This window comes from Pteropus alecto, unplaced genomic scaffold (assembly GCF_000325575.1).
Source record: "Pteropus alecto unplaced genomic scaffold, ASM32557v1 scaffold88, whole genome shotgun sequence".
In the NCBI taxonomy this organism is placed as follows: Eukaryota; Metazoa; Chordata; class Mammalia; order Chiroptera; family Pteropodidae; genus Pteropus; species Pteropus alecto.
Genome location: NW_006494611.1, coordinates 1,829,745 through 1,857,035, shown reverse-complemented (window position 1 = coordinate 1,857,035; position 27,291 = coordinate 1,829,745). Strand labels below are relative to the sequence as shown.

The 27,291-nt window shown below is 31.7% G+C and overlaps 1 protein-coding gene across 1 annotated transcript in view; it reads right to left on the bottom strand.

The window, feature by feature from the left end:
* Positions 1–27,291, bottom strand: part of ATP11B (ATPase phospholipid transporting 11B (putative)) — a gene marked incomplete at its 5' end in the record, with an annotated part of 99,673 nt that overhangs the window by 31,797 nt on the left and 40,585 nt on the right. The window contains 13 exons of the mRNA XM_025042257.1: positions 1,326–1,385; positions 2,530–2,675; positions 5,592–5,694; positions 6,908–7,061; positions 12,750–12,953; positions 14,227–14,408; positions 16,587–16,690; positions 16,764–16,837; positions 18,099–18,167; positions 18,595–18,770; positions 19,299–19,541; positions 23,036–23,233; positions 24,348–24,498. Of these exons, the coding sequence (XP_024898025.1) occupies positions 1,326–1,385; positions 2,530–2,675; positions 5,592–5,694; positions 6,908–7,061; positions 12,750–12,953; positions 14,227–14,408; positions 16,587–16,690; positions 16,764–16,837; positions 18,099–18,167; positions 18,595–18,770; positions 19,299–19,541; positions 23,036–23,233; positions 24,348–24,498 (1,864 nt within the window). The remainder of the gene's footprint in view (positions 1–1,325; positions 1,386–2,529; positions 2,676–5,591; positions 5,695–6,907; positions 7,062–12,749; positions 12,954–14,226; positions 14,409–16,586; positions 16,691–16,763; positions 16,838–18,098; positions 18,168–18,594; positions 18,771–19,298; positions 19,542–23,035; positions 23,234–24,347; positions 24,499–27,291) is intronic.

Below are 27,291 nucleotides of genomic sequence, written 5' to 3'. Positions count from 1 at the left end.
TTATGTATATAAAAACAAAGCATATTAAAAATAAGCACAGAAGTTATAATTTTACACAATTCTTATATGCATCCTAGGTTTCTCACTATTCCTTTGATATGTTACACATAGTTTTGATTTTATGGTTTTGTCTTTCCATCTAAGTCCTATACTTTCTTTAAGGCATGATCCATGAAATTAAACATTGGCTCAAGTCCTTGATGATAGCTTCCTTTTCTAAATAGCCATATGAGCTACTGTTGGTACTCATTGTTCAGCATTTTGCCTATGCTTCACATACTCTTTTTGTTATTAATACCATCTCTTTAATTATACTGTAAACTCTCTAAAAACCAAATCAAAATAGTTTACTTCTTGTCATATACTCTTATAGCATTCTTTATTTCAGTCAAGTAAGCAAATGTTGTTACTGGCAATCAATGCCTAAGCAGATATTTAGAATTTAGAGTCAGAGATTGTAACAAGAAGAGAAAACAGTGTTTAAGGATTAATAAAAGTAATTTAAAAACCTAAGATAATCAAGCTCTTGGTATTTCAATAAATTTGAACAAATGTCTTGCTCAATTAGAGATGTATAGTGTGGTATGTGAAGATAGTATACAATTAGTCAGAAGCAATATGTCCAAGTATGGTTTAGTTGTTAACTTAGCTATGTGATCTTGGGCAAGTTACTTAATCTCTGTGAGTTAAACCCTTGAGCTTCTGTTTCCTCATTGGAATGGTAAATATGTGACATGTGTATAACCAGAGTCTCACTACCATGTGCTCAGTTAACGGCTACGTTAACTAATTTTGCAGGGTTTTCCCTCTGAGCCTATAGCCCTTTTCGATACAGTACTCCTAGTGATCTCTACCAATAATTTAGAGTAAGCTTCTGAGATGAAACGTGTAGGTCATCTCTGGACTCAATCACTAAGGTTCCTTCCAAATCTAAAAAAATTCTGAGTCAAAAAAATAAAATAAAATAAAATAATGAGGTAATCCCTTAATAGTTACCTGGACTGGTTTGATTTGGATTTTACAGAAATATTACAAATAAGTTGAAAAAAATTACCAAAATTCTCTCTTAAGCTGTTTAGAGTTAACATCTATTTTTAAAAAAGCATTCAGAAGTAAAATATATCTTAGTACTAACACTCACTTCAAACTGAAATTTAGAGTAAATATTATGAATGTTATACTTAATAAATACACTAATTAGAAAAGTTTTATCTAGTTATCAGCAGGATTAGGAAAAATGGAAAAAGTCCCTCCAAGTATCTGTCAAAGATCGAACACACATACTTTATTCTAAAAGGATAAAACAAAAGCTTCTATTCACTTACTTGTTGAGAAAACAAACAGTAGAACTGATATAAAAATTGGGGTGTGATAAAGCACACATTCTGAAAAACAAGATTAAATGGAAATAATTAAAATATTTAGGTCTAAAAGAGAAAATTTCAAAAAATGGCTATTAAAGAGTCTAAAAACAATCTCAGTTGATATGGAAAGTAGAAGATCTGCCCATAAGAACTTGTTCATATAAAATGGGAAAACAGGACTCCCATTTTATTAAAAAATGCCTGAAAGTATTCTAAGCAGCACTTGCACATGTCAGAATAAAACACCATTGACTCCTATTGCTGTCAAGTAATAACATAATTTTCAATTTATACCTTCCAACTATTATTCAATACTTTGTGAATATAGTACAATAAGTAAGGTTTACTTAAACTTTAGTGCTATAATAACTTTAAATTGCCAAAATATTTAAAACAGAATAAATGTAACTATCAAAACATCTTTCCATTTCAATACTTATGTCCGAGCAAATGCTATAGTAATAAGCTAGAAAAAACCTGCTACTATCATCTATTAACCATAAGTAATCTACCTGTGGTCTTTCACTGGCTTGCCTGCATCTATTATTTAATTATAGGTATATATGCAATATAGGACACTCTGGTATATTAAATGTCTTGGTACTCAGGGGCTCTTAACATGAGTTCCACAGAACCCCACCTTTCCCAAAAGAGTCAAGAGTCAGATCAGTACTTCAACATAATTAGTTTCCTTCTAATCTTATGTATTTTATGCATCTAAAATGGTCATTCATAGCAAAAAAGATTAATAATCCCAGCTTGAAACCATCATAATAAATTAAAACATTACTGGTTAAAGACAAAATAACATCAAAGAAATCAAATTAGTTCAGTTCTAACCTGCACAGAATAAAACATAACAATTTTAAGTGTAAATTTTGCTGTGTTTTGACAAATTTATGTAACCACCACCACAATAACAGAACTTTTCTGTCATAAAAAGTTCTCTTATATGCCTTTCCAGTCAATCTGTCACCTGCATCCCTGGCTTTGCTTTCTGTCAGTACACATTAAAATTTATGAAAAATAAAGTATATTCCGTAAACTGTTTTTTACTTATAGAAACAATTTTTAAAAATAATTTGTATGGTAATAGCATTCCTTAAATTGAAACCTCAAATTACTACATCAATAATTGATTCTAAAACATCTCCATGTAACTCACCTTATAAAAAAAGTACTGTACAAGGGTAGCTATTCTAATATAATAAAAATGACCATGAACAAAAAGCAATTTGGAGAGGAATTTAAATCTAGCTATTGCATAGTCACTGTTTCTTGCAGCCTGTCTTCCTTCTTTACCCATAATTCCTGTAAGAAAGGGGACAAAAAGGCAAGTTTATTGATAACTGGTAAGTGTAATTTTCATGATATAGGTGCAAATATGTTAACTATCTATAGCAGCTGAACCCAGACCTAGGATAACTGTACCCTAATATAGAGCAGATAGCAGATTCTCAACCATTTAAAAAGTCATTCTACTGAAATTAAATATGTAATACAAAGTTATGATATATACCAGGCATGTAACATCAATTTTCAAAGAATCAGAATATAATATCAAATAAAATTTATATAACAATAATATTGAAAGTTCAAGATCTAATAAGAACATCAATTTTTACGCTAATAAGCACTAAGTACTAGTTAATAGATTTCTAATGGAAAGAATGCTATAAAAGCTTTAACTTCATTATTTCCAATGAATATAAAAAATACTGTAATTGAATAATCAAACCTAGCAAAAATGAGCATGTCTGTTTTAAAACTTTCATCCATAACTCAAACAGAATGTGCTTTTTAAAAGAAAAGTATACAGTATCATCTGAAATCAGTATATAATTTTATCTGATAAATATGGAGTACTTTTTTTAGGTATGATAATCCTTTAGGTTTTAAAAGAGTTACTGGCCAAGGTTGTTTTTTCAATCTGGAAGCAGCTCTGAAAAACTGTTTTTCAAAATTAAAAATTTTAATTTTTGTAATAAAAGGATCAAAATGTTCCAAAGTGCATAGGTAAAGACAATCACCTATATTCACAACACCTAGGGAAAAATCACTATTTTTGATCTATATCCTTTTAGAATTTTTCTTTCTGCATATTTTGTGTGTGTGTTTAATATATATACAAACAAGTATACAAAAATGAGATTATTTGTTTTGTAATCTTTTGTCTCTCAAAACATGTTTATAATATACATCTTTGTCAACATATTCATTTATTTCCTTAAAAGAAATTTGGGATGCATGATTGCCAGGTCAATTGGCACATATTTAAAATTTCGTTATAATTAATAATGCAGAGTGTACCAATTTACACTCCCACTAACATTGCACAAGAGCATTTGTTAATCTATACCTTTACCAACTCCAGGATTTATTAACCTTTGTAACTCTGTCAATCTGATAGGCAATTTAAACTCGTATTTTTTATTAGTGAGACTGAATACTTTTTCATGCATTTAGTTTTCATTTTTTAAAAATTTTTAATTAAGTTTATTGGGGACAGTTTTCATTTTAGACTTCTCCTTTTCTGACAACTGATAGCTCTGATCTTTCCACATATTTCTACTAGAATGTTTGTCTTATTCTCCTTAATTTGTTAAGACCTCACATACTAAGAATATTAAGACTTTGTCATCTATTTTGCAAGTATTCTTTACTACTTTGCCTTTAAAATTGTTTTGGGGGAGTATTTACTTCTGTCGCACATATTAATCATTTTCTTTATAGTTTCATGCCTTGTTTGGTTTTGTACATAAAAGACCCTTACATATCTCAAATTACAGGATTATTCATTAAATTCTTGTTACTTTTTATGGTCTTTAACAAATTATTTAAATCCTTAATCCATCTGTTATTTGTTTTGCTCATAAGCAATGGAAAGAGATCCAACCTCAAAATTTTCCAGATAACTAACCAGTTTTATCAGTATTTTTTTTTTACCAAGTAATTTGTTTCCCTACTCATCCAAAATATCTCCTTTGTTATATTCTCAATTTCCAGATGTCTGAATCTATTCTATTCACTGGTCTGTCTGTTATCATAGTAGAATCAAAATTGTCATAAATACTGTAAGCTTTTTATGCTTTAATATACAGTATATGAAGATATTACCAAAGTGTTATTTTTAAAATAAAGTTAATTATCCTAAACAGGAAGCAGTTGACTTGAGAGATACACTAGAAATAGTAGACCCAATAACTACTCATCACAGGACATTAGAGAGATAATTCCAGAACAGGACTAGTTTAACTCTAATTCTAAAAATTTATCCGTTAATGAAAAACCAATACTTTTCTCTTTTGCTTCTGTAATTGTATAATAAACTCATTGAGGAAGACAGGTCAGAACACGGTTTAAATGGGAAATGATTGATAATTTAAATAAAATAATATTAGTATTCTTAATCCAATAAAAATTCAATACAAAAAGAGACAGGACATTAGAATAAAGGTTGTTTAATTAGAAAATTATTTGAAAATTTATATTATAGTTTGGTGTAATTTCCTGTCTCTAAGATTATCTTTAAAATGACTTGTAGAATCTTTAGACTGACAAATAACAACATTCCAAAACAAGAACTGAAAACTGTAAGGGCAACTATATAAATCACAAATTTAAAGTTTAAGAGTGGTAAAAATTATGTGTGAAAGTACTTTAAAAGGTATAAATGAGCAACAAATGAATAGGACAAACAGAGACTCTTAGACATGGTCTATAGACTAGTGGTTACCAGAGGGTAGGTGGTGAGGGGAAGGGAAAGTAGACGAGGTAAAGGGGGTCAAATATGTGGTGACAGAAAGAAATCTAACTGTGAGAGGTGAACACACAGTGTAAATATATACATGCTTTATTGTTAAAGTGTACAGCTGAAACTTACTGGATTTCATTAACCAATGTCACCGTAAAAAAGTAAAAATAAAAAATAAATTAAATAAAAAGAAAAGGTATAAATGGCATAATAGTTACTTTATTATGAAGGAGAATTGGCAAAGATAAAATTCACTAAGATGGTATTAATTTCCTTGAAAATTTGGAATTAAAATGTCCTAAATATTGGGCTAATTATAATAGGCTTCTGATGGGGATATACTATGGTATATTATCATTTTGTATTTAATTTTCATTCATGTATTTGTATTGCACTTTAGCCTACAAAAGAAAAATTCTAAATCCCCAAATAATTATATCAACTTTAAAAGTTCAGGAAAAAAAATCAATCACCTATGCCAACATGTGCTTCTTGTATCATGCTTACATCATTAGCACCATCGCCAACAGCCAATGTAATAGGTTTCTCAGGTGAAATTTTTATCAGTCTTATTACCTGAAAGACATACAACTAATTAGTTAACTATGATAAAATTTCAAATTTCTTGTATTTATATAAAGTCACTTATCTGAAATGACTGTTGTAGGAAGTAGAAAAATTTAATTTTATATTAGATAATATGCACTGGGGTTCACTTTTTGAGGTATGTCTCCACTAACATGATAGAAATGTCTTTCAGAAATGACACTGCAAAACAATATTATCTTGGATTTTAAGATGGGAAGCAAGAGTTTTTAAATACAGCTTAAATTTGTAAAAAGCTTAATAATAATTGTGTAAAAATAATTACATTTAAAAGAACTTTGTCAGGCCAAATTTTTTCTTTCAAGAAATTCTTTTCATATGATATAGAGGAAAGATAATTATTTTCTCCTGTAATAAAATTAAAAATTTTTTTTAAAGCAATCAAAATTCAATTCAACAAAATAAATGTTTCTTTGGAATTCTTGAATATACTTTCATAAAGAACCTAAGCATTAGCTTTACTTGGTCTCTAGTTTTAATATCCATAGACAGGGGGATATAAATTATAATATAGGTGTTGTAATAAAATTTCATGAAGCCAAAAAAAATTGAATGTCTAATTTATTAGACCTATATGTGAAAGTCAGTATTTAGAAGGACATTTCAAAGGATATATGTGAGAATACAGACTAAGACCTCAAATTACAAATCAGAAAGTATAAAAAATATTTGTATAGGCTTTTACTTGAATTATAGCTGAAATTAAAATATTTTCTGTATATAGCTTCATATCACAAGTTAACTAGTTTTTCAATTCCTTACTTAAGTTCTATTTGCTACTTATCACTTCATGATTTACTATTTATCACTTCATGAGAATGCAAGAATAAGCAGATATCAACAGAACCATTTGAAAGGACAGATGAACTGAAATCTTACAGGCTCCCTCACTAGTAAAAACTAACTGGTGAAACTTTATCACAGTTCAATTTTACATCTCAGGAAAATCACAAATTGCTGCTCATCACAGACTTTCTAGGTTATTATGAACAGTTGAAGTTTTTACATTCACTCTGAAAATTCCAAAGGTTTAATGTACACGGGTAAAAGTCATAATATGAGAAGTGACTGACTCCTAGCAAGATTCATATACTGCATGCCACTAAATGGAATAAATTATTAACCTAAAAAAATATTTTTAGATCTATATATCTTTTTGGAACTTTTTATAACGTACACATACCTTGGCTTTCTGCAGTGGTGCCATACGACAGCACAATACAGCTGAACAATTTCTGCAAACATCCATAAATAGTTTTTCGTGCTCCCTGAGTGCAAGAGATAGGCTGGTCCCATCCACCACTAGCCCATGCTGAATCACATGATCCTCTGTAATTCTGAAAGAGAAAATAATTATATCCTCTACAGGGCACTTTGAAGTCATATTATTTACATTTGCTTAGTAAACAAAAGATTCTTTCCGAAAGATGGTCATTCATCCAGACTTTACTATTAGAAAACTGATATGTCAGGGAATGAACTGAGTTGTATTATCTGAAAGTTAAGAACTGAGAGTGGCTGATACAATGAGTAAAACATGATATTCAATTTTATAATGAACTGATACATAGTCACTATATTTTCTAAAATGTGAATTATAACACATAATTTGAGTATATTCTCCCAAATTATATGAAAAGTCTTACAAAAATAAAATTATTACATTTAACAAATCCTAATTTTAAAAAATTAAATGAAATCGACAATGTTCAGGAAAATTCAAGAGCTAGATTCACCTATGTGTAAGTAGGAAGGAAAGGAATGAAAGTATCAGAATTCTCTCTTCATATTAACCCCTACAATGAACTGCAACACCAGATATTACTATAATACCTCCCTTGTGGTCATATGCTATACGAGTACTACTCAAAGTATGGCAGCTGGGCAAACTATTTGTTGCCAAGAAGAGACAAGAAGTTTGTATCAGTATGTAAACAATTACATTGCCAGGCACACTATTTTGTTCAACTATTTCTCCCCACTCTCCATTTCATAATGATTCTCTTGATGAAAGAAGCAGTGCAGAGATGCACATTGTTACTGAGAAATATCCATTTTAATTTTATTTTTTCCAGCTTTATTCCGATATTACAGACATGTAACACATGTAAGTGTAAGGTGTGCAATGTGATTTGACAGACATATATACTGTAAAATGATTACCACAATGGTTAGTTAACACTTCCCTTCCCACAATATCATTTTTTTTTTTTTGTGGTGAAAACATTTAAAATCTACTCTCAACTTTTAAATAATACAGTACTGTTAATAATAGTCACCAGCTGTATATTAGATCCCCAGAACTTATTCGTGTTGTATGTAAGCTGGAAATTTTTGTACCCTTTGACCATCATCTCTCCATTTACCCCATATCCCAGCCCCTGGCAACTATTATTCTACTCTCTATTTCTGTGAGTTTGGCTTTTTTAGATTCCACATAGTAGTTATTTGTCTTTCTCTGACTTATTCTACTTGGTACAATTCCCTCAAGGTCCATTCATGTTGTCATAAAAGGCAAGATTTCCTTTTTTTTATGGCTGAATAATATTCCTTCACACACACACACACACACACACACACACACACACACACACACATTTTCTTTACCTATTCACACATCATATGGTTGTTTCCATTCTTGCCTATTATAAATAATACTGCAATAAATAGGAATGCAGATATGCCTTGAAGATAGAAATTTCATTTCCTTTGGGTATATACCCAGAAGTGAGATTGCTTAATCATAAGGTAGCTCTATTTTTAATTTTTCGAGGAATCTCTAAACTATTTTCCATAGTGGCTCTACCTGCCATTTTTAAGTGAGAAGAGTATTAAATAAGTAATAATCTATAAAAACTAAACATATATTGATAGACGTTAGTCTTCCAAAACTAAATATAAAGGGTTTTGAAATCAAAAAAGACATTTATAAATTAAAATCTTTCATAGTATGCCTAATCACTACTGTGTTGCACTGTAACTAATAAGTGTAAACAATTCACATTTACAACATAAATTTTTTAAAAATGTATTTTTTCCTTTATTAAATTCTCCGAAATCTGAAATCAGCACCTACACTGTTTTTCCTCCCTATAGGGCAAACTTTACTTGGCAACCTGTGCTGCCTCTAATATGTGCAGCTTAAGCACCGCCCAAGCACTTAATGCCAGAAGAAGTAGCAACCAAGAGTGAGACAGATGAGATCAGTTGTCCTAGGGAACCTTCCCAAGGCACATTAAATTAGGTTTTCCTCTGGAAAGTCTTCATAAGTCAGCATATTATCTCATAATCCATGGAATAATATTTATGAAATATAGAAAAGCACCTCACAGTTCTGGCACATAGTAGGCAGCATCTGCTCATCTCTGTAGCCTCATGTCTCAATACTTTCCATACCCTCTCTTCTCTATTCTATTCTCTGGCCATACTTAACTACTACCAATTCCTTGAATGAGCTTCTCACTCACCTCTGGGAATGTGTATACACTACTCCCTTTGCTTCTAGGTGTCACTCTCTAACCAGTTAACATTTCATCTCTTAGGAGACAACACAGTCATGAGTTCTTCCACAGAGCTGTGTCTAGGCTAAACTTGTCTAGGCTAAACTGTTCTTGTCTTGGTTACAATTCAGTTGTGATAGGTCTATGACAATATATTTACTTTGGTTTTTCCCACATATTTGGAAAGTAAACAATATATAAACAAACAACTTATATGAGGGGTCCCCACCCACATTACTGGTCTGTGGCCTGTTAGGAAATGGGCCGCACAGCAGGAGGTGAGCAGCAAGAGAGCGTGCGAAGCTTCATCTGTATTTGTAATCACTCGTGAGCACTAGCATCACTGCCTCAGCTCCACCTCAGATCATCAGGTGGAGCTCTGGCATTAGATTCTCATAGGACCACGAACTCTGTTGTGAAGAGTGCATGCAAGGGACCTAGGCTGAGTGCTTCTTCTGAGAATCGAATGCCAGATGATCTGAGGTGGAGCCGAGGCGGTGATGCTAGCACTGGAGAGCAGATGCAAATATGGATTAACATTAGCAGAGAGGTTTGACTGCATAGAGACCATAATAAAGCAATTGCTTGCAGACTCAATATCAAAACACTATCAGTGAGTGGCAACTGACAATTAAGGTGCATCTGGTGGCAGGTTGTATAGTGGCAAGTGAATTGATGTACTTCAATTATATAGCTGCAGCTGGTGGCAGGCTTTAAGTCAGAATCTGACACTTATTTTAGTCCGCGCATGGCCTGCACATTATTTTATTTACCACTTCTGTCCATGCCTCCTTCTCACACTGCGCACTTGTCTCAGTTAGTTTTGGTTTTGGTAAGGCCACGAGCTAACTCTAGCCAAAATGAGTAAAAAATGTCACTGGGGAGCCTCCTTGAAAAGGGAGAAAGACCCAATGATGAGACAGCAGAAGACTGTAAGACTGCCAACAAAAAGAAAGCTGCATTTAAAAGAAAATATCAAGAGTCCTACTTAAATTATGGGTTCCATTGTAACAGGTGATTCACATTCTCCAAGCCCACTTTATATAATATGTGGTGGCTAGCTATCCAATGAAGCCATGAAACCCTCAAAACTGCTTTACCACATAGAGACCAAGCACCTTGTATTAAAAGACAAACCTTTGGAGTTTTTCAAAAGAAAAAAACTTGAACACGAAGAACAAAAGCAATTGTCGAAGGCCACCACTTCATCAAATGTGTCTGATCTGAAAGCATCATTCTTAGTGGTTAACCACATTTCTAAAAGCCCTTTACTATTAGTGAAAAGTTGATCCTGCCTACTGCTAAGGACATTTGTCGTGAACTTTTTAAGAGAGGCTGCAGTTCAAAAGATGTGTTCCTCTTTCCGCTAGCACCATAACTTGAAGAAATGATGAAATAGCAGAGGATACTGAGACCCAACTGTTAGGATTAATGAGTCACCATGGCATGCAATCCAGGCTGAGAGTAAAGTGCTTTTTATAATGTAATAATAATAGAAATAAAGTATGTAATAAATGTACTGCGCTTGAATCATCTTGAAAACACCCCACCCCTACCAAGGTCTGTGGAAAAACGGTCTTCCGTGAAATTGGCCCCGGTGCCAAAAAGATTAGAGACCACTGCCTTATATGACTGTGTTCCAAATGCTTTGATAGGAGATAATCAATATAAGTTTGTGAAGGAATGTATATATAAACTAAAGCTTTTGACGGTATGGAATTCTTTGCTCTATCCAAGATTTTTAGAATAGATACTTTCTGAAATTCTAAAATCAAAACTCTATAGATTTATGTGAAATTCATTGCCTTTATAATGCAACATCTATGTAAAAAGGGAAATGAACAATATCCATGATCTTAATGGGTTTACTAAAAGTACATATATATAGGACTTAAAAAAATGCTAATACAAATAATTATCTTTAGATGGTTGTACTGTTATTAATCATCATTACCTTCTTGATCATTTCCAGTATTTTTTAAATGAACATTTATTACTTTTATAATCAGAAATGATATTTTAGAAGAAACATATAAAGTAAAATGACTGAGCAATTAATTTGTTTTAGGGAGTTCTCTTTGACATTATGGTAATGACATGTTTAAGCAGCCAATGGTGTTGGCACTGCTCCCAAACTGTAGTATAACTATCTAGATTAATCATCTTTTTGAACTCAATCAAAGAACCTTCTGAGAGCTGTATTCTTTAAAACATCTCTTAAATAAATTTTTCTTTGATGAAATCCAGAGAATAGCACCACATCAATGCCTGTATAACAAATGTAAATAAAACACTGAATGTATGTTGACAAACTGTGGCATTGTCTTTTCACATTTGTTTTTCTGCCCTACTATTACAACACTGCAAATGACAGGAACCTGTAGGAGACTTAAATATCTACATACAAGCAACCCTGATACTTACACTAAAGTACTCCTAAAATAATTGAAAAAAATTAGACTGTGTTAAAAGGGGGCTCCTAAAGTTGATCTGTATATAAAAACTAGATTTAAAAAAAGAGAATGAATTTAGAGTACAAATACTTATGTAATTATCTTTGTAGAGTAAAGTGCAGGCTGAGTTCTCAGTTTGGTCATGTGACCTAAATCAAGGGTTGGCAAATGTTTTCTGTAAAGGGCCAAAAGTAAATATTTCATTTGTAGGTTTTATGAGCTAAAAGACTAAATTAAGGCTATAATGTAGGTACTTATATTACAAACAAATTTTGACAAAATTTTTACTAATTAAAAAATGTAATAGTAGCAATTGAGTATAATTTTTTCAATACTACAAGTCTAGTAATGAGAAAAATGGAAATTTTGGGGGGGAGGGCAGAAATAGCATTTTGCTTAATTAGGGTCCAAATTTAATGTTCCCTATCATCAAAATCAATTGCAAATGTCCATCTGTTAATGATGATCTGTAAGGAGATTTTACATTTTAATACAATATCTGTAATGAGATTTTATTTCATCTTTAAATATGTCTTTTCAAACAGGGGAGCATATTAAAGTGTCACTGAGTAATACGATGCTTTGCATCTAAATTGATAGTAAAATAATTAACACTACTGTGCTTTAAAAGTGTGACTTTAAAAGTCTATTTTTCTTATTTGGACATAATGAATAAACATTAATAAAAATATAGTAGAATGTCATATGGCAATCTGTGTGGCACTCAAAACACTATTGAGGTATGACTGTGTCACTAATTTTTAGTATATCAAGCAGCAGTGAGAAAACATAAAAGTGCTCTATAAGGTCTCTGCTGTAACTACTCAACTGTGCTGCTGTAGTGCAAAAGTGTTCACCAAATGCTTTTTTATGTGTTCCAATAAAACTTTATTTACAGACACCAAAATTTGAATTTCATATAATTTCCACAACATTAAATATTATTCTTTGGATTATTTTCCATCCATCAAAAATATGTAAATTATTTTGGGCTCATGGTCTATAAAAAACAGGCAGTGGGCCATAGTTTGCTTATCCCTGAACTCTATGATCCAGAGAATTATATTCTTACCTTCTGGCAAGCTGCCTCAATTGTTCAGCACATTCACTGTCTGATTTCTGGTTTATAAGTTCAAGGATATTCATGGTTCTGTGAAAATGTCCACATGATAAACTCACACTAACAGCTGTTTCATGTTTATCTCCAGTAAGTACCCATACTTTGATACCAGCCATTCTCAATGCTTCAATAGTTTCTCGTACTTTATCTTGTAGTCTAAAAATAAAATTAAAAACAACAACAACAACAACAACAAAATTTGTAGTAGAAAGTACTTTTTTGGGCTGTATTTTAAGTATAAACCACAAAGTACAAGTAAGTTCTGGACTTCTTGACCTAGGAATGTTACAGTAATATTGAGTTCAGTAAACTAACTGAAATTTTTTCCCATTAGGTAAAAAACAAATAAACAAATTAGTGATCATCTAGTTAATATAAAAATCTACAACCTCCTATTTTAAGAGTATATCTTCAAAGTTGGTTTGTACAGAACCAAATTAAGTATATGGTCTTCATAACCTATTTTATTAGAAAATCTTAAATTTCAAATTAGAAGATTTTTCTCTTTTTTTTTGAAGGAAATCTCTCATATCAGTGGTTCAAAAATTAAAGTGTGGATAATAAAGAGACTACATAACTTTGGGTGAGTCTCAGAAATCTCATGAAAATAACTGAAAAGTAAATGAAAATCTAGATTAAAATATGCAAAAACCTGTAGATCTAGGAGGCTGAGGAAAACAGTAGGATTAATTTGTAAAATTCAATTTAATTGAAAGAATTCAATTCAAGAAACTGTGAAACTCACATTGAGATTAATGCTGAAGAACAAAGATAAAAAATAAATGCAATTCAAGGAATTCACAGGCTTAAATAGAGGAAAGTCTCTAAAATAATAACAACGTACTGACATAAGGATAACATAGAACTACCTACAAAACATGGAGACTTCACAAAAAACAGAAGTTTTAATCCTGTTAGGAGTAAGAAAAAAAGTCTTACTGAGTGGTGGTAACATCTGAGCTGTACTGTAAGAATAGGTATTCACATATAGATAAGGGAAGAGTGATCAAGCAGAAGACACAGCCTTGCCCAGGAACAAAGCCACAAAACAGAAACAGTTGTTTGGAGAAGATCTACAGACAGTTTGGTACTGCTGAAGCATAAAGTGGAAGGAGGCAGTGGTGGGAAGTGAGGCTGGAGAACTAAGCAGATGTTTAAATTCTTTGTATGTGACACACTAAGACACATTCTAAATATTCAAGTCCATAAGCAAAATTATACATAGCTAGATTTTTTTCCACCTATTTCAGGTATCTGGCTAGAAGAAAAATTGCATATACTAACTAGGAAAAAGTAAGGCTTTAACTCTCTATTTTGATTTTAAATATTATAGGGTGTTAATAAATGGAATTTGTCATAAGTTAGAAACACTTGGCTAAAGAAATTCTTGTGAGAGAAAAATAACATAGCCTATTTATATGATACTTACCTGTCTTCTACTGCTGTAGCTCCAAGTAATATCAGATCTTTCTCTATGAACTGGAAGACATTTGCCAATTTCTCTTCCCGTTGCTGCAAGGCAGTCCTGGCTTCAAATAAGCGTCTATCTATTACCTCATACTCTTTAGATGTTAATTGTCTATAGGCCATGCACAGAGTTCTTAGTCCTTTCTAAAACAGAAAAATTAAAGACAAAAATTGAACAAAAATAACTAATGGGGAATCAAGCAGTCAATGAAATAAACTGAAGACTCTATTACTAAAAATCAATTAAAAATAATTTAAAAGGTCCTATCATCTCTTGATAGGAAATAAATGAAGTGTCACAAAACCCTAGTGATCTGAGTTATGAGACACATATTATCATAACTTTTTAATTTCTGATGAGTTCTTAAAAAGTTGCTCAAAATAATTAAGGTCATTAAATTATAGAATATTATAGCCTAGATAGGATCATAAAGATGATCTTATCTGTGGTTTTAAAACTTTTACCTGGAATGCCAGAGGTTCTATAATGGCACCTTTAGGACTGTCAAGACAGAGGCAGCCCCAGATGCTACTCCTCTGTTTTAACCATTACAAATCCACTTTTATCTACTTCATAAGATTTATTTTTAAGCAAAGGGGACCATAATTTCCTGAGGGTTTATGATATGACAAATATGCAATTTAAATACAGAAGTTTGTAAGGTGGCCATTATCAAACAAACAATATTTTGGGGAGACAATGATGTTTTAAAATTGTTATCATTATATCTTTACTGGTGAACTGGAATCATACAAAATTTAGGAATATGAAATTGATTATCGGATTCTACTGGGTTCAAATTTTCCTTATGGTATTAGCATCTGAAAGTTGTTATCTAAATCTAAAAACTTATAAAAGTTCCTTTCCTTGCTCTATCTTTTCCTCAAGAAAACGTGAAATACATGTTCTAATAACAGAACTTGGAAAGGTAGATTTTAAAGTAGTATATGAAACTATTTAGCAGATTTCTAAATATTGACATTCCTTGATTTACAAATGACCCGCACCTATAAATAACTGTCTTAAATGATAAAGGACCATGAGAGTTATTAATATGTGAAATTAATTCATTCTAAAACAAAAATTTATTGAGTGCCAACCATGTGCCAACACTGTTCTGAACATTAATATAAATGATAGCAAGGGAGAACAATGTCTTTACTCTCATGGATGTTACAGTATGGTACATGAACCAGATCATAAAAAATTAGAGAACAAGTAATGGGAGAAAAGAAACCATAAGTTAGTAAAGGAGGCTGGTGAGCAGAGATGAGTATGGAGCATACACTTACAGAAAAGCAGAAATGAGAGAGTATGATGAGGTCCTAAGATTGAGAGAGCACTGCTTAATAATTTTCCTGTTCACGTGAATTGTGGCACTTTGTTTCTGTAAGATTCTCCTATATATTTTTTATTAAGAGAGACATAATTCATATACCATAAAATTCACTTCTTAAAAAGTATAATTCGATAATTTTTAGTGTATTCAAAGAGTTGTGCAATTATTACTACTATTTAATTCCAGATCATTTTCATCACACCCAAAGGAATCGCATATCCATTAGCAGATACTTCCCTTTCCTTACTTCCTCCAGGCCCTGGCAACCACTATGAATTTGCTTATTTGGGGTATTTCATATAAATGGAATATGTGGCCTTTTGTGACTAGCCTCTTTCACTCAGCATAATCTTTTCAAGGTTCATCCATGTTGTGGCATATATTAGTACTTCATTTCTTTTAATGGCCAAATAACAGTCCATTATATGGATACAACACATTATTTAACCCATTTATTGATGGACATTAGGGTGTTTCCATTTTTTAGCTATTAGGAATAATGGTGCTAAGAAGAACATTTGTGTACAAGTTTTTGTGTAGACATGTTTTCAATTCTCTCGAGTGTACACCTAGAGTGGAACTGCTGGTCATATATTAACTCTAGATTACTCTATGTTCTATAAAGAACTGCCAAACTACTTTCTAAAGTGGTTATATCATTTATATTTCTACCAGCAATGCATGAGGGTTCCAGGTTCTCCACATCCTTGGGATTACCTGTATTCTTTTAGTCACACGCCCCTTGTAATATAGTAATTGGAGTGGTCCTTGCAGCCAGAAGTGCCCTGACTACAATAGGTTCAAAGAGAAGACTTATATTTTAGAAGGTTAAAAGTAAAATTTTAACCAAAGAATGCAACCACATAATATAAAAGAACTGCAGAATTTCTATAATTTTGATAAATTATTAATGCAAAAATGAAACCCTAAATCTTTCAAATATTACCTTTTAGTTTATAAAATCATAGAAATTTGCACTTACCAAAGCAAATTCATCTACATGAATTCTGGTTTTTTCTATTTCTCCACCTATACATTTAGGAAGAATTGATGATTCAGCTCCTTTAGCAAATAAAAACTTCTCACCTAAAAAGAAAAATGAGTTATCAAGCTCTTAATGTTAGATAAATAAAAATTCATGAAAGTTTAGGTTGGTTACCTGAAGGTGCTTGAACAATTACACTCATTCTCCTACGATCTGAATCAAATTCCAGAATATGAAGCAGTTTGTACCTAAGGAAAAAAATAAGAAAGATAAAACTTTACTTTTTTGAATAATGTTAAGTAAATGTTTAGAAAGAATCCCTATAAAAGATAAAAATGGTTAATTTAGTACAAGAAATTAATCTCTACATTTTCAAGATAACTGGTTATGAGTCACTACTAACAACACAAGCTAGAAACAGAAGAAAGTGACATTTATTGAATATTTACTAAATGCCATGTACTTGACATATCTTATGTCATTTAACACCCATGAGAACCAAAGGAGGTAGGTCTTATTTCTTTTTATCAATGACTATTAAAATCAGAAAGGTTAAATAATTGGACTAAAGTCAAATCAGTTTGTGAGTGGCAGGCCAAGGACTGGGATCCAGATCTGCCCAACTCCATGTTTTTCCTAGCAACACACTTGAGAAATATCACACTCACATTAGTAACAGAGGCTCATTATAGCAGTGATTCTGAACCTGAGATAGGGTATATATGTGTAGGTGGGGAACAAATGCTTTTCTAGAAAGCTGTAAAAAACTTTGTGTGGATGGGTTACATGTGGCCTGAAAAGTCTTCTAGATAAATTTATACAATAATGTACCTATGCAATGCTTTCCCCATCTCAAAGAAAAACACTGATTGGAATGATCATTTTGAAGTTGACGGAACGAGCCAGAAAGGCTCCCACATGAAAACAGCCAAAGAATGGGCTCTATTTAGTTTGGAAAAGCATAGTTTGGAACCGCACAGCTGGAGCTGAGATATGACTGGAATTGATAAAACCATGAAAGATATAAATAATGGACTAATTTATCAAACAGTAGAAATAAGACATCTGTTTCTTAATGTTTAAAAGATAAAATCGTAGAAAATATAAAGTAGAAACTTATGAAAATCATTACCCCAGAAGTGTCTAAAAATAAACATATAAGTAAATTAAAAACCATTAAGCTAAAAAACAGATGGAAGATTCAGAACAGAATACGGTTATTACTGTGATGAGATACAATGCAATACTGACATCATTCTAGAGCAGAGGTCAGTAAACTTTTTCTGTAAAGGGCCAGATAGTAAATATTTTAGGCTTTGTAGGCCATATATGATCTCTACTGCATATTCTTTTTTTTAAACAACCCTTTAAAAATGTCATGTAGTTTGTGGGCTGTACAAAAACAGGCTGAAGGCCAGATTTGTACATATCTGGGCCATAGTTTACCTATTTCTGTTCTATACTAAATATTTAATATATAGAAAAATCCAATATAGAAAAAAAATTCACCGTTCCAGTTTTCCAAGTGTTTTAACTTCCATAGTTTCTTCAGTATTGCCAATAAACACAATGCCAATTCTAGGAAGCAAAAGGAGAAATTTTATAAGATTTAAGGAATGATATTTCACATTTCACACTACGTCATTATACCTTAGCTTGAATAAAAACATTTAAAACATTAAGATTAAAATATTTTTAAAATATTTCTTTCGAATATAGCATTATTTTTAAGAACTTGAAGGCCCAAAACAATACACACATAAGTATTCTCATAATTACATTATTCATATTTCATAGTAACCAGATTTTTAAAGAAGCCACTTCAAAATATAACTATTATAAGCTAACAAAATGAATGACAAATTTCAAATTCTCATTAAAAATTTAAAATATACTTCTACATATATGTTTATGAATTGTCTGATCATTTAAAATAATTTTCTAGTATTTCACATTTTTATTTAAAAGGTGTTTCTCTGAAGATTTGGAGATTAGACTAAATTACCTTGCAGCAGCTTCCACTAGAGCTTTTTCATCTGGTGAAGATGCATAGTATTCCAACTGGGAGGGTGTAAGGCTGGATTGCCAGGGACCATCACCAATGCCATCAGTCTGAACATTACTAATCTGTACAGTGTGACAGAGGCTGACTGCTTTAAAGAAGAGATCATGTTCTTTAATCTGTAGAAACAATAATTAATATTCACACCATAAATGTCATTCTCAAATAACCTTTAGGAAACCAGAAACATAATTCTAAAATATGCCAATAAATACAGTTAATAATTTGACAACCTAAGATCTAGAATAAGAATGCTACAATCTTAAATTGCTTAAATAATAGCTGGTTGCTTCTGACTCCAAAGAATAAAATGTCATATTTGCGTCAACTTTTTAGGAAGCATAAGCAAATTATAAGTAAAGGTGAAAACTCTTTTGTGGAAGACGTGATGCCTCAAAAAGTATTAAATAAATTTAAACTCTATTTTTCATCAAAGTCTTCTTTACTTCATGGCAGTAGGGCTTTCCTTAACTTAGTTCCTTTTAAACACCTAGCGAACTAAGACAAACACATATTAAGTGACAAATTAAACTGGGTTATGACTACAAATTCTCAGTATTCAATCAGATATACATTTCAAATATATATTCCTTGCCCCACTAACACAAAGAGAACTATTTTAGTTTATTAATTTAAAAATTGCTTACTAGTTCAGTTTCATTTTCAGGACCAGTTCTAAAAGAAGAACTGGATGTAAGATGGGATATGTTGTTAAGATGAGATAAACTACTTAGATAAGTTAAGTTTCCTTCTGAAGAGTCTGGTGTTGGTCCTTCGGATACAAGTCTACCATTGATTTCTTGGTATTTTATGCCATTAATTGAACATTCCCGAAAATGCATCTCATTTTCTGTCAGTGTACCAGTTTTATCTGTAAACACATACTCCACCTAGAGATAGAAAACAAAAGAAAACAAATCTTTGTTTTCATGGTCCTATGTTAAACAAAAAAACCTTGACCTCTGTCTCCTAAAGTCAAGTTTATCTATTAAAATTGATATACTATACTGATTCTTATAATCTAAGCACAATTAAATAATTAAAGATGCCATGGAAACTAAACAGGGTACCAGAAAGTACTTTAAATCAATATACACTTTGAAGTTTGTAGCATCTTTAGGTTCATGTTCATCTGTAGTTGACTTACAATGTGATATTAATACTTCTTTTCTAACTCCTGGATAAGGTGGTTTTAAGTAATAGGACTCAAGAATGATCTCTGAGCAAGGGTCGAAGGGATGCTTAATTAACCCAGGATGTGAAAGGGTATCTGGTCCAAGAGAAATAATACAGAACTGGGAACAGAAATACAAAATGACAGCAGTCCAAGAAGTCAGAGGTGGGAATTTGTCTAAAATAGATTGACAAACTAAAACTGAGGGCAGGAAACAAACTCGGTGAAAAGGAAAAATGTTTAAAAAAAGAAAATATTTTAAAAAGTAGATGAAGACAAATAATTTTATTACTCTTTGAGACTAATTCTAGAATATTAACCCTAAAAGAAGGTAGGTCCACAGAGAGAAGAATGAACTAGCCAAGTCTTGACGCAACTAGGATTATGATGAGAATTTAATTATTGCTATAATAATTTGAGGAAGACATCATTTAAAAAGAGAGGTAGCTATCACCACCAGTAAAAAAAAAACACCGAAAAATTATAGACCAAATATCTCTTATGAAAATAGATATAAACCAAATCCAGAAACATATAAAAAGGATCATACACCATGAACGTGTGGGATTTATCTCTGGAATGCAAGATTGGTTCAACATATGATATTCAATCAGTGAAACCCACCGTAAGAATAATAACATGGTACTTGGTCCTTTATTCTATTAATAAAATGATTATCTTAATAGATATAGAAAAAGCATGACAAAATCCAATACTCTTTCATGATAAACACTCAACAAACTAGGAATAGAAGGCTACTCCCTCAACCTGATAAAATGTATCTACAAAAAACCCATAGTTAGCATCATATTTGGTGAAAGACTGACTGCTTTCTGCCTAAGTTCAGGAATAAGAGAAAGATATCTGCTCTTGCCACTGTTATTCAACATTGTACTGAAGGTTCTAGCCAGGATATTAAGCAAGAAAAAGAAACAAAAGCTATTCAGATTGGAAAAGAAGAGATACAACTTTCTCCATTTACAGATAACATGATGTTGTATGTAGAAAATCTTAATGAACCCACTAAAAAATTATTTAACTAAAAACGAGTTCAGCAAGATTGCAGAAAACTTCTATACCCATGCTGTGTAGAAATATGTACATGAAATGAATATATCTCAAACAGGTACCAGCTACCCCAGGTCATCACATGTGTTATAAGCCACACCCATCCACATCTGGTGTTACAATTCTCCTTTTATTTTTGGATAACCTTCCTTCCAATATTTCACAATAACATACAAGTTGAAATATCTGATGGTCACTCCCACAAGTTATTAGATTCCTATCTTTTTATTTTAAATGTCACAAAGTTTTTGTTGTATCCTTAAATCCCATTTTCTCATAAACCCTGTGGTTTTTACTATGCAATTTTGCATAGCACAATGATTTTCAGGAATACATATGTCACATTATAGCAGAGTTGACTATACTGAAAAAGGAACTAGGAGGAAACGAAATGCAGGCAGGCAGAAGACTTTAAATAAACTGTCACTAATATTCTCAGAAAGGTAAAATAATAGATTATATTCAAGAACTAGGAATAAGATGTAATGAAAAGAGCATATTGGAATATTAGAAATTTAAAATATACAACAAAATTTTAAAAAATCAAAAAGTAGGTGGAAAGATAAAGTTGATGAATTCTCCCAGAAAGCAGATTATAAAAATAAACAAGTAAATGAAAATTGAAAGTCAGAATTAGAGATTTAAGATAACGGTTCTGACATTCAAATAATAAATAAACAAATAAATAAATAAACCCTGAAACATAAAAAGACATGTTATCAAAGAAATAATACAAGAAAAATTCCCAAAATTGAAGGACATGTGTTTCCAGACTGAAAGGGCTCAGACTTTATTGCCCAATGAAGAAAAAAAAAAAAAAAAAAAAGACTCATACCAAGGTATATCATCATAAAATTTCAAATTATTGCATAAAGAAATGATTCAAAATACTTTCAGAGATAAAAGAACAGATCACACATAAAAAACTGGGAATCAGATTTCAACAGCAATAGCGGAAGCCAGAAAAAAAAAATGGAGAAATGTTTTTGAAATTTTGAGGAAAAGTAATTTCCAACCTGGGATGCATTACCCAGTAAATTATTAACCAAGTGTAGAAAAAGAATATATTTTCAGGGGTGGCTCCACAGTGTAGTGGTTAGCCTGTCTGCTTTACACGCAGAAAGTCCTGGGTTCGTACCCCAGGTGGAGCCGCAGACCATACCCTGGGTGCACCAAGGTATGTGGGAGGAGACACTCCACCTTCAGAGATCCAGTTCTTAATGGGAAACGGCAACATCCATAGGCCAGGGGTGGAAGTGGGGGGCAGGGAATTAAAGAAGGGGATAAAAAAAAAAGAGAAAAGAATATATTTTCAGATATGCATAGTCTCAAAATATTTTTCCTTTCATGCATTCTTTTTCAGGAAGTTATTAGATGTGTCCCAACAAAATGAGAGAATAAGCCACAGGTGGGAAGACAAGAGATCCAGGAGATAGGAGATCCCAAACAGGAGATGTAAAAGAAGTTCCAAGATGATGACGGTAAAGGGAAGTCCAGGGTGACAGCTGAGCACAAGCCCAGAAAGAAGTCCAAATTGAAGCAGAAAGATAAAAGGCTCCAAAAAAGCTGCCACCAAGAAAGAAGGGGTGGGAGTGGGGTAGGTGGTGGCTTCATGTATTTGTCAGAGAATTGTTTCTCGTATATGGAAATTAAGCAAATGAAAAAACAGAGCAATTAGCTCTAGAAAAAAACAAAATGTATAGAAAGTATAATTATAGCATTGCAGGGCACGTAAAGAACCAGAAATTAGTGAACAATACAAAAACAGTCAAAATAATGTCAATAAATGAATATTTTTTAAATCCCAAATTGTGATATAACAATATGGGCCGGGGGGGCCATGGAGAGCCAAAGTGGGTATGTGTCTAGGTATGTTTGTGGAAGGAGTACTTTTAAGAGTTTTATCTTTATACGCCACAAATAACGGCTAAAATTTAAATTCAAGAAAGAATACTACACAGAAATATGGTGCTAATAATGAAAGAAACAGCTTATGATTTAAAAATGGAAAACTTTAGGTGTGAAACAAAGTAGGGCTCTTCTTTGGTATAAGCCTTGTAATAGTTTGTTTTATTAGTCTCTGTACATGTATTGTTTTGATAAAATAACAAATTAGAAAAACAAAATAAAAGGATCAGTTACCTGTCCAAGCTCTTCATTCAGATCAGAAGTATTGACTTGAGCTTTCTGATCTGATTCTTCATGATAGAGATCAAGATCCCAGCCAATAAAAAATGACCCAAGAAATTTCTGCATTTCGACTGTCACATATAATGAAATTGGAATGATGAAATTGTAGAGTACCAAAAAGGCAAGGAAGTCTGAAATAAATTTCAGAATCTAGAAGAAAAAATGATTGTTTGATAAAAGAATTTCTTCATTATTACTGAAGAAAATTATTAGAAAGTTTCATGTCTAAAAAGGACATTTAGCTATACTGAATGGTCTTTTTAACACATCTCCTTTGGTGCTTTAATTGTTCATTAGACTCTCAAAGTAAAAAAAAAAAATTAAATTCAAATTACTTGTTACTTTTCAGAAGCTACCCAAAAACCCGATGTGATAGAAATTGCTTTTGGCAAAATTATAACCTCTGGAATATACTTACCATTCTACTCCTACCCTTCAAATTCACAGATAACTAAATATTGACAGTAATTTTTTAAAAAACTATAAAATAATTGCTAGGCTAGAACTGCTAGAATTTAAAACTCTTAATTACAGATTATACAGGAATAGCCTACTTAATGGCATAGCAGTGCCACACTTTAAGATACATTCTGTGAAAGGTAAAAATACCTAATTATGAATGATATTGAAAATATGTCCCTGTGATTATCTGCTTTGTGGTCTCTTGAGATCCAAATTTGTCTTACTATATTTATATTTTAATCTAAAGTAAAATTTGGAGAACAATTATTTACCAAAATTGCAGGTTAAATTCTCTTGGTAGTTCATATTTAATCAGTTTAAATCTTTATAGGACATAATTTGTGTTATTTCATACCATCAATAGACTGACATGACAGTAAGACTCCTCGAATTGACAAAATTAAAAACAAATCAACCTACTCTATTTCAGTTGTAACATACAGTAAGTGGAATAAAAAACCGAATTTGTAGTATTCAAGGGGAATGCCAATATAGACGATTTAAATTTTTGTGATCTCTTGTAACTATTCGAGTCATGCCACAGAGAACATAATTGCTTACACCCTAAATTGCAAAAAGCACATCAGTACAAACATGGTGGCTACTCTTAATTTGCAATGTCCTTTTGTCACCCTTCGGCCCTTGATCTTAGCCAAAAAGGCTAAGAAGCGATTTGTCACCCTTCAGTAATAGTAATTTTGGAAGATCACGGTGGTCACTCTTATCAGAAGTCACTATCAAAGCATTAATTGTGCTAAAGAATAAAGTTTCCTTTACAGCAGTCAAGAACACCATAAAATACCTTACTACTATTTCTCTGATGTTCTGTTTTTTGGTTATACCAAGGTTCATCCCATTTTTCCTCAGCTTGCCATGTATATTTCAAGATAGTACTGATGATGGCTTCAGATATAAGTATTATTAGATAAATTATCAAAAATGTATTCATTGACCTGAAATGAGAAAAAGAGAACATAAAACATCAATTATGTGTTACTATATACAGTTTGGAAATACTGGTATTAAATAAGATATAAAAATATATAAAATATTATGGCAGTAACTTAAAGGACACAGTCTTTGTTTTTAAGAAGTGACCATTTAATAGAATCTATTTACTAGCAATAAAATAACCAACACGTGAGATTATAAGCCTTTTTACTATAGTTATGTTATTGCTCAAAATGCTAATAGTAATGACAGTTTTGGCCAGTTATTTTTACATAAGTAATTACTCTAATAAAATTTTTTAATATTTTCAGGACCCACCTAATTTTAAGTGTAAACATAACTAACATTTATTTGTATAGCATTAAGATTTTATAAACTTTTGTCACCTCCACTAACTTGTCTAATCTTTACAAAAGCTCTATGAGGAAGAGATAATATCCTTTTTAATGATGAAGACCAAAGCCCAAATATCATTCTGTAAATTTCCCAAAATCACACAAATCAGGAATTAACTTTAAAATTCCTCTTCTTTTCACCAGGCAAGCTTAATATTACATCTTCAATTTCTTTCATCAGCATTTTGTAATTTTTAGCATTCGGATCCTGCATGTATTTTGTTAGCTGTACACCCAGGTACTTCATTTTTGGGGAATGACTGCATATGGTATTGTTTTTCATTTCAGTTTGTCATTGGTGTTTCTTTTCTAATCTGAGTATTCAGTGCTGTGATGGTTAATTTTATGTGTCAACGTGACTGGGCTAAGGGAGGCACAGGTAGCTGATACACAATCACTTGGGCCAACTTCTATAATAAATCTCATCTTATATAAACCTATATATAACCTACTGGTCTGTTCCCCTTTAGCTGCATACTATGAAATCTAACACTGTATTTTCACTAACTTCTAGATATTTTTTTAAATTTTCTTTGAGATTTCCTCTCTGACCCATAGATTATTTAGAAATAAGAGATCTAGTTGCTCCAATTCCTTACTTGGAGCAATATTGGAACTTCTAGTCTTTCTAATTTTCACCGTTCCAGTAAGGTCATACTGGTATCTCTATAGCTTTACTTTGTACCTCTCTCAGGACTCATGATGTTATACACTTTTTCACGTGCTTATTGGCCATATGTATATTTTCTTTGTATTGTAAAGTGTCTGCTCTAGCCGTTTACCCATTTCCCTCCACTGGGCTGTTTTTTTGTTTTTTTTTTTTAATGGATTTATAGGAGTTTTTAATATATTATTATATATCCTGAATACAAGTCCTTTATCAGATGTTTTATGAATATTGTCTCCCAGTTTGCAGCTTGCTTGTTCACCTCCTTAACTTTTATGGTTATTGCTTTTTGTGTCCTAAGAAACATTTACCTATCCTCAGGTTATGAATAGATCTTCCTAAGTTTTCTTCTGAAAGTTTTATAGTTTTAGCTTTTATGTTTAGATCTATGATCCATCTTGAAAACCTTTTTGGTGTATGGTGTGAGGTGGGAGTTGAGATTTATTATTTTTTCCCCATATAGATAGCCAACTGTTGTTAAATCATCTGTTGAAAAGATAATCATTTTCTTCAAAGAATTTAGTTGCTTTGGTTGAAAATCAATTGACAATTTATGAATGGGTCTATTTCTCAACACTATTTTATTCCATTGAATTATCTTTTATGCTAATACCATACTATACTTATTGTAACTCTATATTAAGCTTTAAAGTCAGATAATGTAAATCCTCCTTTTCTTAAGAGATTGTTTTCATTATGTACTTTGCAGATACGTTTTGGCTATTGCATTTCAATATTCATTTTAGAATTACCTTGTCAATTACTACAAAAATAGCTTGCTGGGATTTTAATTAGGATTGAAAGAATCTAGACATCAACTGACAACTGAACAATACTAAGCCTGCCAATCTATTAATGTGATTTCTCCATTTATTTTAGTCTTTAATATCTCTCGCCACATTTTATACAGTTCATTATAGAGATCCTGCACAAGTTTTTAAAAATTTATTTCTAAATATTTTATGCTTTTTGACACTACTATAAAATAGAAATTTATAAAACTTAATTTCCTGTTTTCTATTATATAAAGATAATTTTTAAAAATTAACCTTGTACCCTGAAACCTTGCCAAACTCACTTATTAATTCTAATAGTTTTTTTTGTTCTTGTTGAATGCTTATGGTATCTATATGAAAAATCATGTGTCTTCCAACAGGAACAATTTTACTTCTTACTTTCTAATATTAACGCTTTTTATTCCTTGGTTTTATAACACTGAATAAAGCTCCTAGGATAATGCTGAAAAGTGGTGAGGCTGGATATCGTGGATACAAGCCCTTTACAAGATATGTGCTTTGCAAATATTTGCTCCTAACTATGGCTTGTCTTTTCATTTTTCTAACAGTCTTTTTAAATGCAGAAATTTTTAATTTTGACAAAGTTTAATACATCAATTTTGGGTTTTGTTTTTGGTTTATTTTTTATATGTTTCCTATCTAAGAAATCTTCCCTTAACCCAAGCTCACAAATATTTTCTCCTTTGTTTTACAGATTTAGCTCTTATGTTTTAAGTCTTACATTTTCAGTTAATTTTTATATATGATGAGAGGTAAGGATCAAGGGTGAGATTTTGGAACATGGATGTCTAATTGGTCCTGCATTATGTGTTAAATAGATTATCCTTTTGTGTGGAGATATTTTTTATATTAGATCTCTTTGATAGACACAGGGCTATTTAGATTTTCTGTTTCATCCTATGTCAACTTCTATAAGTTGTGTTTTCAAAGAGTTTG